We start from the raw sequence: 14,149 nt of genomic DNA, 5'->3' as shown, positions 1-14,149 counted from the left end.
CTAGGATTAGCCAGTCGTTGAGATAGTTGAGGATGTGGATGCCCACTTCCCTTAGGGGGGCAAAGGCTGTCTCTGTGACCTTCTTGAAGATGTGAGGGGACAAGGACAGGCCGAAGGGGAGGACCTTGTACTGGTATGCCTGGCCTTCGAAGGCAAACCGCAGGAAGGGTCTGTGTCGAGGTAAGACCGAGATGTGGAAGTATGCGTCCTTCAGGTCTACCGCCGCGAACCAATCTTGATGCCGGACGCTTGCTAAAATACGTTTTTGCATCAGCATATTGAATGGGAGTCTGTGCAAAGCCCGGTTCAGCACTCACAGGTCCAGGATTGGTCGCAACCCACCACCTTTCTTTGGTATGATGAAGTAAGTGCTGTAGAACCCTTTCTTCATCTCGGCTGGAGGGACAGGCTCTATCGCTCCCTTGCGCAGAAGGGTAGCGATCTCCGCACACAAGGTAGCGGCATACTCGCCCTTCACCGAGGTGAAGCGGACACCGCTGAACATGGGCGGGCGCCTGGCAAACTGAATCGCGTAGCCGAGTCGGATGGTCCGGGTCAGCCATTGCGATGGGTTGGAAAGCGTGAGCCACGCGCCCAAACCCCGGGCGAGGGGGACTAAGGGAAGGATCACATCGGACGTACCAGCAGGTGGGGCCTCGTGGTGGGGCGGAGCTCAAGGTGCCACGTCGAGAGGACTCATGCCTCGTGGCCGTGCTGAGTCCAGGGACATTGAAGCACTTACCTGGCTCCTGCCGCCCACCATAAGATAAGCCGAGGAGGGGGGAGGAGGAATCTCGTCCCCGTAGTCTGTCAGAACCAGTGGGCGTGTTTGTGCCACAGCTGGATGTACGGGGCGGGGGGTCCGCCGCTGGAGCGCCATACCTGCAAAAATGGGACAGTGGATGCTGGTCGTTACGACGGCCGTGCGCACTGGACATGTGACCCAGGAAACGAGAAAACCACTCTTTTGTCAAACTTTTGGGTACCGCAGCCTCTTGGGCATGCGGCAAAAAATGTATGAATTTTTGTATGAAATGTATGAAAAATTAGAAAACAAAATATTCTCCTCCCGGCCCTCCACCGGGGGATGGAGTGGTCTGTTCACCAGCTCCAGAGAAGCAAGTCTCCTCGCCCCTGGGTCGCCTGTCTCAGGGTTGCTTCGAAGCCTTCCTCGGGTTCTTAGCGGCCGGCCGTGGGACAGGTGGCGTCTGCTTCCTGCGTTGGGCTCCACGCCGGGGCCGGGCCACGGGGGCGGGCTGCGGCGGAGCCGGTGTTGTTGCTACAGGAGGACGCACTTGGCGACGAGCAGACAGGGTGCGGGATCTTGAGCCGCGCTGGGGCAGGATGTGTTGTATGGCCTCTGTCTGCTTCTTTACCACCGAGAACAGCTGGTCAAAGTCCTCGACGGTTTCGCCGAACAGGCCAGTCTGGGAGATGGGGGCTTCAAGGAACCATGCCTTGTCAGCCTCTTGCATCTCAACCAAGTTGAGCCAAAGGTGGCGCTCCTGGACCAACAGGGTGGAAATCGCCTGCCCGAGAGACCGCGCCATGACCTTCGTCACCCGGAGAGCGAGGTCAGTCTCCAAGCGCAGTTCCTGCATCAATTCCAGGTCAGAACTACCCTCGTGCAGCTCTTTTAGCGCCTTGGCTTGGTGTACTTGCAGGAGAGCCATGGCATGCACGGCGGAGGCGGCTTGTCCAGCGGCACCGTAGGCCCTGGTCGTCAGGGACGATGTAAACCTACAGGCCCTGAACGGGAGCTTCGAGGGCCCGCACCAGGTGGTGGCACTCTGCGGACACAAGTGTACCGCGAGTGCCTTATTCACCTGGGGGATCACCGAATACCCCCTGGCCGCTCCACCATTGAGTGTAGTGAGAGCGGGAGAGCTGAAAGACCGGAACCGGGCAGTAAAAGGCCTCGTGCCTCCCACGACCTTGTCAGCTCCTCATGCACTTCCGGAAAGAAAGGAACGGGGGTGGGCTGTGGGTGTCGCCCCGAGCCCAGGAACCAATCATCGAGCCGCGAGAGTTCAGGGGATAGTGGAGGGTTCCACTCTAGCCCGTCGCTCGCGGCCACCCGGGAAAGCATGTCCATCATTTCCGCGTCGGCCTGAGACTGGGCGACCATTCCCGAAGGAGGAAGCCCAGTCGAAGCCTCTGCGTCCAACTGGACGAGCCCACTCTCCGATGCTGCGCTCGATAACTCATCATCTTCCTGGGCTCCGAACAAGAGGTCGAACTCACCCTGAGATGAGCAGTGGTCTCGTCCGAGCACACGACCGGGGCAAGCGAGCGTGCTGGTTAATGGGAGGTCTGTGGGGGGATACCTGGCGGAGGTGGTCCCATTGATGTCCCCAAATCGCCCCCAGTGCTAACCAATGCGGCCTCAAACCCGTAGGTAGAAGGACCGGTGCGGGGAGCTGCTTTTCTTATGAAAGCAAGCCGCGACCGCAATGTTGCCATGATCATGTTCTCGCAATGAGGACATGTCCCATCCACGAACGATGTCTCCACGTGGGCAGCGCCCAGACACACAAGACAGCGATCGTGGCCGTCAGAAGCGGAGAGACCGCAACCAGGAATAACACACAAACGGAAGGGCATTAAAAAGACATTCTGTGTGTGCCGCTCTTTTTGTGAATGAAAATATACTCTTTTAGAATATACTCTTTTTTCGCTCTGCCGAGGCGCCCAGGGGCATTCTCTGCACTCCACGGGTACAGAGGGGGAGAAGCTGCTGAAATGCGCCATAAATCCAGCAGTTTTGAGGTGTGTCTTTGGAGAGAAATTTAATTCAGTGCACTGAATACAACCGCTCGGCTCCGAAGAGAAAATCTGAATGAGTGGTTGCATACCAGCTCCTTTTATACCCGTATGTCTGTGGTAGTGGCATGCAAATTCTACTCACCAATTCCCATTGGCCTTTTTTCAAAAAAGCAGAGGAGTTTGGGGCTCCCAAGGGTGACCCCTAGTGTCACTACATTGACACAACGTCAAGTTAGTGACAGATAGGGAACAACCAGTTAAACTTGAGAAATAAAATGACAAAAACTTTTTTGTAAATTCAATCAGAAGATGCTTTTAAAATTGGTCCAGAGAGAAAAAATCTGATAGACTGATGCAAGAGCTGTGCATTGACTTACAGTGACTCTTTAAATTGTACTCCAACACTATGGTTATAGTCTCTTTGCTTAAACAAACTGGTTGAGAACTAATTGCTTTCTGCAACGTGAACAACTAGTTGTCAGCCTATTCTTTTCGGAACTGATGGTTTTTGTTGTCTATTTTACTTTTTTGGTTTGTAATGACACTGACATGACGACACAGCCTATTGTATTCACCGCCAGTTGAATACTCCTGATTTACATTACCAAGCAGTTGTTTGATTTTTTGTACCCACATACAAAATACAATGTCACATGTTCAGTTGCCTAAGAGACACATATTACAAAACAAAGAGAAAAGTTCACTCTCCTATACTTAGGATAATAATTAAAATAAAAAAGCAGCAACACTTCTGTGGCTTTAACAAGCTTATACATACAGATGGTGCACTTCCGAAATATCTAGGATTCAGAGACTGGCGAGTATCGCTGTGGAAATCAGCATCTCCTCACCACCAAATTAAATGCACCACATCTCTTTGAAAACCTGGTGGGAGCCATTCCAGGATGAGATGGAAGCATATTTTGGAAAACCAACAAAGGCATTAAAATGTAAACCCCCCGCAGCATGTCTGGACAAGGCCCTGTTTGTCCTGGTGGAGGAGCTGCTGTTCCTCTCCATCAGGGACCCCGGCACAAGAGAAGGGCCATGTGTCCTTTGCTAATATTTAAACTCAGCCTTGCCAGTTTTCAGCAATCAGAGAAATACAGAAGTACTCGCATCCCCCCAAAAATACACACACGCATCAATATACACTGCTACACCAACACACACAAACACATCTTTTGGCAGACTTGTTATTTTTCCAAATATGTGTCAAATCAAATGTGGCTATTTTGACTTGATTTTGGTCGTAAGAAAGTGGAGGGTCAAATTAAGTTTTGTGTTTTTGACAAGGTCAAACCAAGACAGCACACGTGTCTGTCAAGGAAGTTTATTTAAAGGTGAAGTGTTTCTGCGGCATTTTTTTTTTTTTTTTTTTTTTTCAAAAATAATGTTTTCAAACAGGTTTCCTGAACACTCCCTCGTCGGCAAGCAGATAGTCCCATCCCAAACTCACCCCATTGGTTGAGCCAATAATGCTGTGTTGGGCTGGTTGGGATGCTCAAATGTTAATAGCACCAAAAAGTGTTTATACATTCAAGAAAATCAACCTACAAATAACTTCATATTTAAGTTATAGTCAAGATAAGTTGTCTCTGCATTTGAAGTTAGGATAAGAGAACGTATTTTAACATCCAACACTCTTCGGCTTTTAAATTGCCTGTTGTGATTGCACATTGTCTTAGAATACAAGCATCTGATCTTTATGTTCTGATAACACACCCTCTCAGATCATTAATCTGCTGTTTTACTACAAACAGGTTAATTTTATGTTAATTGAAATGCACCATTTTAATTTGCAAATATGCTACTTGCTACTTGTCCATGATCATGTTAAGCCTGGGAAACAGCTTGACACCACAGTGTGTTCAGAGAGATGAAATGAACAGATTATAAACTCCAATTGGACAATTATCCCAACAGCCATATGGGGACATTGAACCACTGCACTGTGATTGGTCGATTCCACAGCTGTGCCACCAGTTCTTAGCCTCTCATGCAAGTGTCTGATGGCTAAATATATTGGCATTTTGGATTTAATTATGTGCACTTCATTGTCCGAGTTGCATTTGTAGGGTTGCCCTGACACCACATCTGTCTGTCAGGTAGTTTGAGAACCTAACAGCCAGAATGTCATTTGTGTAATGCCTTATTTATCCCACAATATGTCTCGGATATATAAATCTGCCCTTTAATTACTCAATAAAACAGCTAATCCTTTAGCACAAGGTTCTGTCTAAAGTTATGGTAATCATTGCATGCTGGGGCCCCACACATGTATATGACTGGATTTGCCGACAGTCTGTTATGAGCCAAAGAGCAATTAATTAACACTAACTGATAATTTTCTATCATTAAAATGGTAACAATGGTGAAATGGTAACAGTGTGCTTTAATGTGAATGGCTGTTCTACCCTATGATATGTGATAATTAAAAGGCATTTTTTCCTGAAAACTAATTTAGTAAATGCTTAACCTGCAATGGCAGTGTGTCCATCTTTCATGTTTAATGAGACAACTCTCTCTTCCATTTTGAAATGGGTCTGCAGTGGAAGGGGTTTCATCGTTGACATGTGAAACATGGTCACATCCAAGCCGATTTATCTAGATTGTTGAAGTGTGTTCAAGTATGCTGAGCTTTTCAAATTACAGGTGTAGCCATTCATTCTAGGAGTTGGCCCTTTTAAAGGGATAGTTCATCCAAAATTATGTCATTGTTTACAAATATTCATGTCTTTCAAAACCTGTATGACTTTCTTCCATGGAACACAAAATGATTTATTTATAGTAAATGGTATAGCAGAAAGTGAATGGTGACCATGACAAGAAAGATTTTTTTGTGAATAAAGACTTAAATTTCACTCTGGTCTTCACACAAAATATCAGATTTCTTTGGAACATTTTGGATGTAGTGAATGAGTCATATTTTATGATGACTACTTTTATGATGCTTTTATAGTGCTTTTTTGAGCGAGACAGCCCCAGTCATCACCCACTTATAGTCTATGGAAGAGAGTAGAGTGAACATTTCTCCTTTTGTGTTTCACAGAAGAAAGAAAGTCATATAGGTTTGGAAGGACATGAAGGGGAGAATATGATGATATAATTTTCAGTTTTGGGTGAATTATCCCTTTATCCTCACTTTTTACCAATCTATTGACATTGTGGTCACCAAAGAGAAGACAGGAGATGAGATTGTCAAATGATTATAGATTCAAACTCCATCATCCCACCCACATGAGCTAAATGGCTCACCCTGTAACAAATATCCAAATTAAGTTCCAACTTAACATCACTTTTGTCCATTTAAGGGATAATTCACCCAAAAAGGAAAATTCTGTAATCATTTAATCACAAACAGGGAATCTGAGGGAATCACCTGCTGAATCCAGTTTAGTGTTTCTCATGACAGATACACAGTCACAGAAAGTGCAGCAGGAAGACATCTTGCCTCTCCTTTGCACTAGGGATCGGCCTGGAGTGAAGCCCAAGTTTCCCTTCTGCATTTCATTGGAGCTAATTAATTCCTCAGGACTTTATGATTGGGGGGATGGCTGGGGAGTGTTGAACCTCATCCAATTAATTAAGAGATAAACGGACAACCGTGCTCACCCCCAAAGACTCCCCTGTCAACAAGTTGATTTTGGAGCTTTCTTTATTTTGCACCAGGGGCCTGCATTGTTAGTTTACAAGCAGATCTCTGTAATCAATTGTGGTTTTGCCAGGCTCCAGTTGTTCAATTGTGAATCAGGCCCTTAGAGTGCCCAATACTGTCACATTATAATCATTAGTGCTAAAGGCAGCTCACTTTAATTTCTTTATTCCCATGAGTTAATTTTAATTCTTTTACTTTTCTCAGGTTATTAAAGATCCACCCCCTCAAAGACCTCCTCCACCACCTCCTGTAAGTACAAGATATTTATTTTATGTTTATTTATTTATTTGACAAAGGAAAAACCTAGTCTCTAAAAGGTTTATTTACTGTTTAGGTAGTTGACAAGAAATACTTTTGGAAAGTTAACATGTCCTATGGTGTGACATGCTATACGCCATCTAAAATTATTTTAACCCATTAAGACGCGAGCATGACTGCTGTGTGTATTTTCCATTTCCCTTTTTGATTTGTAACTAGTAGCACATAATAAACATTCAAAAAATCTAGAGCAAATAGTTTTCCTAAAAATGTATGCCCAGATATGTGGACAGCGGGACTAAGTTGTTAAATTTGAAATAATACCAAGCCGTAGAAAGTCAGATTTTTTTTAAATCAAATGCTTTATTATGTTTCCAGGAGTGTTGGTTATTCATGTTTTTGAGACGTTACAGACATTACATCAGAAATTAGCATAATTAATTCTGATTCAAAGTAATGGCCAGCATCATCCAATCACTGCCAACCATGCTAAAATAAAATTATACATTATAAATTCTGAATCTATGTACTGATTACCATTGTTCCATGTCTGACAAACATGTTGAGGGATCCAAACATCATCTGCAGCCTGAAAGTGAACTTTTGGTCAGATTTTAGGAGTGAATACACTTAGCTGCATAGAGAGCTACAGTATAGGATGCTCCCTTGCTCCCTGTTTAGTGAATGACTTCACCTCCAGTGTGCTGTCTGTCAGCACTGGTCTCAGAACAGTTCGAAATGCACTTTATTTCAGCCTAACTCCATATAAGCCTCTGAAAGCAAATCTTTCAGCTTTTGGATGAACCCATTGATTCTCAGTGTGATAATGCACAGTAAATATAGGATTTATAAGAAAAAAAATGCACTAAAGTAAACAATAGTGTACACTGTGTTTATCACAATTATCAGATGAAACTAGAGACTCTAATCTTTTGATTCTCAATGTGAAAACTTAATTAGGTTTCTTACCAGATGTAGTTTTGTTGGTGTTTCTCCCTAAGACAAACTCCGCTGTGATCGGCGCCATGTCGTTTGGTCACATGATTCAGTACGTTGAAAGTTACCCTTTACTGACAGCTTGGAGTCTTCTGAAATGAGATCTGTCTAAAATGAACTAGTGGAGCCAAAAAGGTGATTAAATATGGTGAAAAAACGGTGCACCTAAAATGTGCACTTCACCATATATTGTATATTTATAGAAATTTTACCCTAAAATCTTGATGTCGATAAAAAAAAAAAAACATGGACATATTATGCAACAACTACCCTGTTTATTCATAGGAACTATTTTTACATTTGTTTAATGTAACAAAATGTTTGTATGTTCATGTTAAATTTCTTCAAAGATTAATGTCTAAAATGTTTTGTCAATATTTATTGCTTCAGGTGTCAGAGCCAGACCCTGTACCCAAGCAGAAGTGGCCAACTGTGGATGCATCTTACTATGGGGGAAGAGGAGCTGGTGGAATCAAACGCATGGAGGTGAACACAGAGACATTACACTTTAATGATGCCTACAATGATGTGTAACCCCCTCATGACAGGAAATGTTTTCATGTTATCACAGCTGTCTTTGAGCATTTACTATTTTTCCACCAGCACTCTCTTAGGAATTTTCATGACCTGCCTGTCATTATTAATGCTTTGTATGTTTATTTAGTCATGCATTGAGTATACAGTATACATTATATGGATATATGCACACCCTGAATAGTACTTTTTTGTCAATTTACTTAATTCTGGTAACTTAAATTCTAGGTTACACTGGCCATTTGGAATAGCGCTGCTTGTATTGTTTTTCCTTTGCGCCGTGTCATTACCAGATGCAAAGCAATAAAATGACAAATGATAAGATCTCTTCCATGTAAACCTGAGTTTTAGTCTCAAACTGCTGTGACAGTGGAGAGTGCCAGGAATTTTTTTTCGATCTCTTGTTTTCTATTTCTGTATGTTCACCGTTGGTAGCCCCGACCACTGAAATCTAATTGGTCTAAAATATTGTTCCACAAAACTTCTACATTAAACATAAAAAAATGTTGACTGTGACTGGATGTGATTGTGCCCTGCGTTCAGTGTGATCACGCATGGTTCTCATGGCGACTGGTTTGGACCGTTTGAGCAAATGCTTCTGCTTGTAAAAGTCACTTTGGATAAAGGCGTATGCTAAACGAATAAATGTAAATGTAAGAATGCTTATCTGCTGAGGTTGAGATATATTTCCCAGATTTCCAAATAAATCAGCTGGAGGATTAACATGAAAACAAACTGGGAAGTGAAAGCATATCATTCTCTTCTTTTGATCCTCACAGAAGCACTCACTCTTCTCGCCAGTATGAAAGCCGTTATGTCTGAGATGTCAAGCACAGCACACCTCAAAGTTTTCAATAGTAATCTCTTTAAATGTAGCACAGCCCCTGACTGATAGTTTTGACGTGACAGAGCCCTGCCAGTTCAGCTTGCGTGATGTCCCGCTGTCTTAAGCCATGTTGACGATGAAGGATTGAGAATTGCTATGATGAGATGAATTCATCTTGCTGACTTCTGTCCTGTCATTCTTCTTTGTTCAGCTGAAATGTGCTACTTAGCACTGTATCCATCTCAAAAGGAGCTGGTTTTAAGAGGGATATTTGTTTCACATTCAGCTGCTCCTTCTCCAAACCCCCCAAAAAAGGATCTATCACAGAAGTTCCTTTTGAAATCTTGGGAACATTTTTCCACCAACTTTTCCCATGAGTGTGCATAGGAGTGAGAGGCTTAGGGTTTACGGAGGCAGGACTTTCTTTAATGTTTCGAAAGCTTTCATTCATCCAGACAACGTATCTCCATTCCTGAAGCTTTCTCTGGTTCTGGGGAGAAGGTGTACCTAAGATCAACCTGTCATCTATTTCCTTTTCACTTAAAACACATGCTGACATGTGAAGAGGGAAATATGGGTTGTAAGGACTGTTTTATTAACTGAGATATGTCACAGCTTGGAATGTCCAGGGACATCGTAGAAAACCTGTTCTGTATTGTTGTGTCTTAACCTACAGCTGAGGACTGCAGTTTCAATTAAGCCTCTCAATATTTTCATGCTAGAAGGTTTACCATGGCAAAATGAGATATGATGAGATGAATCAACCATAATGTGAAGGATAAGCTACCTTTTCTCATGACTCCCAACATGACAGTTACTGTAGAATGTGATAGCTCAAAAGAACTTTGGAGGCAAGATAGTGATATTAGATTAAATGTATGTTTTACTGACATGAAAAAATATACATTGACAAAAAGTTTTTTTTTTTTTTTTTTTTTTTTTTTTTTTTTAAGAAAGTGAAATATTTTAAAATCTTGTTTAAAACACATGCAGCTTTTAGAACTGTAATCTTTGTGTCCATGTTGATTTTATGCTGTACATTTTTGACAAATGTTTTTTTTTGTTCTTCCAAAAAATGTATTTGACAACTTTGTCAGTTGTGTAATGGTGTAACCAAAAGGTATTAAAATACTTCAAGTGAAAATAAATTAAAACAATTATTATTATTATTATTATTATTATTATTTTTATTATATTTTACAAATATCTTGAATTTTGTAGTTATTGATATCAAGAAGTTTTCTAAGGATTACTTTATTTGACCTTAACAAAATGTGTCTTTTCATAAAGAAATTAATCAAATATTTTTTAAAACATAATGACCCTGACACTCAGTCATGAGGGTCCTCTCTGTTTTAAAATGGCAGCCTGTGGGGCCTGGGTAGCTCAGTGGTAAAATACACTGGCTACCACCCCTGGAGTTTGCTAGCTCACTAGTTCAAATCCCAGGGCATGCTGAGTGACTCCAGCCAGGTCTCCTAAGCAACCAAATTGGCCCGGTTGCTAGGGAGGGTAGAGTCACATGGGGTAACCTCCTCGTGGTTGCTATAATGTGGTTTGTTCTCGGTGGGGTGCATGGTGAGTTGAGCATGGTTGCCACAGTGAATGGCATGAAGCCTCCACACAGGCTATGTCTCCATGGCAACATGCTCAACAAGCCACATGATAAGATGCACAGATTAACGGTCTCAGACACAGAGGCAGCTGGGATTCGTCCTCCGCTACCTGGACTGAGGCGAATCACTACACGACCACAAGGACATAAAAGCACATTGTGAGAAAAAGGGGAAAAATCCCAGCCTGTATGTTGGTTACACCCCACTATCTTTGATTAGACCACAAGTTTAAAAATAAATATGAATACAATTTTAAAACAAAAATTTTTCACTGCTATTTTTTAAAATAAATAATAAAATATGATTTCAAACTACTTATGCAAACTTTTTTTTTTTTAAGAATTTCAGCTTTTAATCAGACATTTATTTTATTGTAATCGGACAGTTACACAACTTAGATATTTTTTACTTTAAAGGGATAGTTCACCAAACATAAAAATTCTCTCATCATTTACTCACACTCATGCCATCCCAGATGAGTATGACTTTCTTTCTTCTGCTGAACACAAATTAAAATATTTAGAAGAATATTTCAGCTCTGTAGGTCCATACAATGCAAGTGAATGGTGGCCAGAACTTTGAAGTTCCAAAAGAGAATTTTCATTTTTGGGTGAACTATCCCTTTAAACTTCTTTTAAATTTTAAATGTACTATTCTCATGAAATGTAAGATTTGGTACAGCCCTTGTCTCTAGTAAGTTTAGACTATTGAATGTTCAAATTTCTTCATAGGTTCGTTGGGGAGAGAAAGGGTCAACAGAGGAGGGGGCAAGACTAGAGAAGGCCAAGAATGCAGTGGTGTCAGTACCAGAGGAGACAGAAGAACCCATGATCAAAAAGCCAACCCCATCCTCACCCACATACCATCAGTATGAATCCAAATGGTATACTCCTATCAGGGTATGTCGCTTCTTATCACCACTGAGACAAACCACAAATTTCTTTTTCAACACCCTTTCTTCATTTTCATTTTAAATCTCTACCTGAAAGTGCCATTCTATAAGCTTTGGTTTAATGTCTGTGCTTGAAAACAGGAAACCAAGCTGTGCCCACATCTTGATATTTCTTGTTTCCTCACAGGGCCGCCTTGAGGCGCTGTGGGCTCTTCTGCAGCGGCAATATGACAGAGTATCACTCATGCGTCCCACTACAGCAGACCAGGTATGCTACTGACAGTTTACCGTGATGCAAAATACACAAAGTCTTTCACAACATGATTCAAAATTTTTACAATTTGATTTCTCAAATTTTAAATTTGAGAAATCCAGTGCTGGAAATGGAGCATGATGGGTCATTAGTGTGTGTTGTAACAGTACAGGAAGTATTGTCTGTAATATTTAGGGTTTTTTTTGGGTACCAAATGTCCTCACAAGGACTGTAAAACCTGAAATCATCTATATTATGGGTAGTAAACATACAAAATAGTGACTGAATGAAAATGTAAAAATGCAAAAAGGTTTCTGTGAGGGTTACTGTAGGTTGAGAAGTAAAGTTAGAGGATAGAAAATATCAATAGCTCAGTATAGAAAACAATAGATGACAATGGAGGGTCCCCGCCATGACTGAGAACAAAGATGTGTATTCATGGGTCAGGTTTGCCTACACTGTGGGGTCAGATATCTACAGAAGTATAGTAGCTGAAATCAGCTAACGTGCACTGTGATAATCTCGTATAAAAATACATCTAAAATAGTGTACAAAGTGAGAGAAATTCTGATTATAAATTTACTTTTAAACAATTAAATATTGAGAAGTATAGATAAAAAAAAGTTTAAAATAATAGAAAGCTGACTTTCACACAAAATGTTTAAACTATTTAAACCAGAGACCTTGCTTTTTTGACACACACACAGTTATGATGTACAGAAAACAAACATATTGACCTCAAAATTACTGTCAAAGTGTTGTTGTTTTGATAATACAATTACTGCATATCTGTACCTACAATATATGAGAGGTTGTGTTAGTGTTTCACTGTGTAATGTACAGTATGGAGAAGACATGTGCATGCGTGAGCTCTGTTTGAATGAGAGATGCTCTTTATTAATCAGTAGACCATCCTTCAGTATCCAAGAGGATTATCTTGAAAAATGCAAATATGTATTATATTGTTAAGAATTTCAATTGTCACACTCAGTTCTGCCTCCTGTCACCTTCTCCAATCGAAAATGAAGTGGCAACCCTCTGTTACTGTGTGCCATGTAAAATGCCCTGAAAGGTGCGTGTCCACTGAGCATCTTGTTTAATATCAACTGTGCAACTTTACACTTTACAACGTGCAATCCTATGATTCCCGTGTAAATATATTGATGATCATTCCCATTTTTGTGCATTTACATGATGATTTTATTGACCGTATTATACAGAAAGCAAAAATAGACAATACACACTTGCTGTAGGCCTACATATTACAGATGCGCCGCAAAGTGGCAGCTGTCTAGAGTTGTGGGCATTGAGTGGATTTCTTCAATGCCAGTGGACATGTACTAAAGAGTGGAGGGAGAGTAGATTGAAGGAGAGAATTTTGGTTAGAAACAGGTTAATGACGTGTTAATCTGACAGTAGTGTGACCAGATTCCTGCTTGTGGAAAACGGGACAGCCCCCTCCCAGCAAAAATGAAATTGACGTATCCTTACCTAGGCGCAGATTAATGTGAAGTAGGGGGTGCATCCACATCTGTAACTGTTGTCACCTTGTACTTTTCGCTGGCAGCAATTTTTCTCAGTGTGCACTTGTCTTTCAAGAGCTTATCGTAAAATGTAGACCAGCCCAGTCCAAAATTAAGACATACGAAAAGCGTTGCCTTCATGACTGTTACACTGAGTCGAGATTTATCCGATGTCTATGCTGCGTTCATTAATGAGAACACACGATCCACAGATGCAGATGTCCCAGTCAGGCATAAAACAAACTCCACGACCTTGGCTAAGACTCCAGAGTTGATGGTCTAGCTCTCCAGCTCACGAAAAACGTCTGTCCATCTCTCAGACACGGCCGTCTTGTTCATGTTCCACTCAGTGATACGACGAGGGACAATGTTTTTTGCACAAGCCCACTCATCAAAGAGTGTAGTTTCGTCAATCAAACTGAGAGCGGGGATCCTGGAGTAGAAGTGTTCGAGGCTGCTCTGAATGTCTTTCTACTCAGGGATGTCTCTCAGTAGGGCCCACTCAAGTTTTTCTGTGTTCTGCAATGAGCGGCTCCAATTTTGGAGGTAATCCACCGATGCTGAATAAAAGTTTCTCACTGCACAATGGAAATCATCCGCTCGCATGTCACCAGCTTCAACCAGGGCATCCAGCTGCTTTTTAATGTCAGAGGGTATGAATGATTCCTCCAGCCTGGCCTGCAAGACCTTTATCAGGTCATGAATGTGCAAAACTATGGCCGTGCACAACAGAATGTTAAGCAAAAAGTCCTTCACTTGCGTGCACCTTGTCAGATTCTGAACTTTGCTTCACCAAAACACTTGGTGTGGCATACTCACTTTTAGCA

At 41.9% G+C, this 14,149-nt stretch overlaps 1 protein-coding gene across 1 annotated transcript in view; it reads left to right on the top strand.

The window, feature by feature from the left end:
• Positions 1-14,149, top strand: part of LOC127429560 (anthrax toxin receptor 2-like) — a 100,781-nt gene that overhangs the window by 40,965 nt on the left and 45,667 nt on the right. The window contains exons 13-16 of the mRNA XM_051678681.1: positions 6,629-6,673; positions 8,069-8,164; positions 11,386-11,553; positions 11,734-11,814. Coding sequence (XP_051534641.1) covers positions 6,629-6,673; positions 8,069-8,164; positions 11,386-11,553; positions 11,734-11,814 — 390 coding nt within the window. The remainder of the gene's footprint in view (positions 1-6,628; positions 6,674-8,068; positions 8,165-11,385; positions 11,554-11,733; positions 11,815-14,149) is intronic.

Source organism: Myxocyprinus asiaticus, chromosome 3, assembly GCF_019703515.2.
Source record: "Myxocyprinus asiaticus isolate MX2 ecotype Aquarium Trade chromosome 3, UBuf_Myxa_2, whole genome shotgun sequence".
Classification (NCBI taxonomy): Eukaryota; Metazoa; Chordata; class Actinopteri; order Cypriniformes; family Catostomidae; genus Myxocyprinus; species Myxocyprinus asiaticus.
Note: the sequence above shows the minus strand (reverse complement) of the source record. Positions and strands in the feature narration are given on the sequence as shown.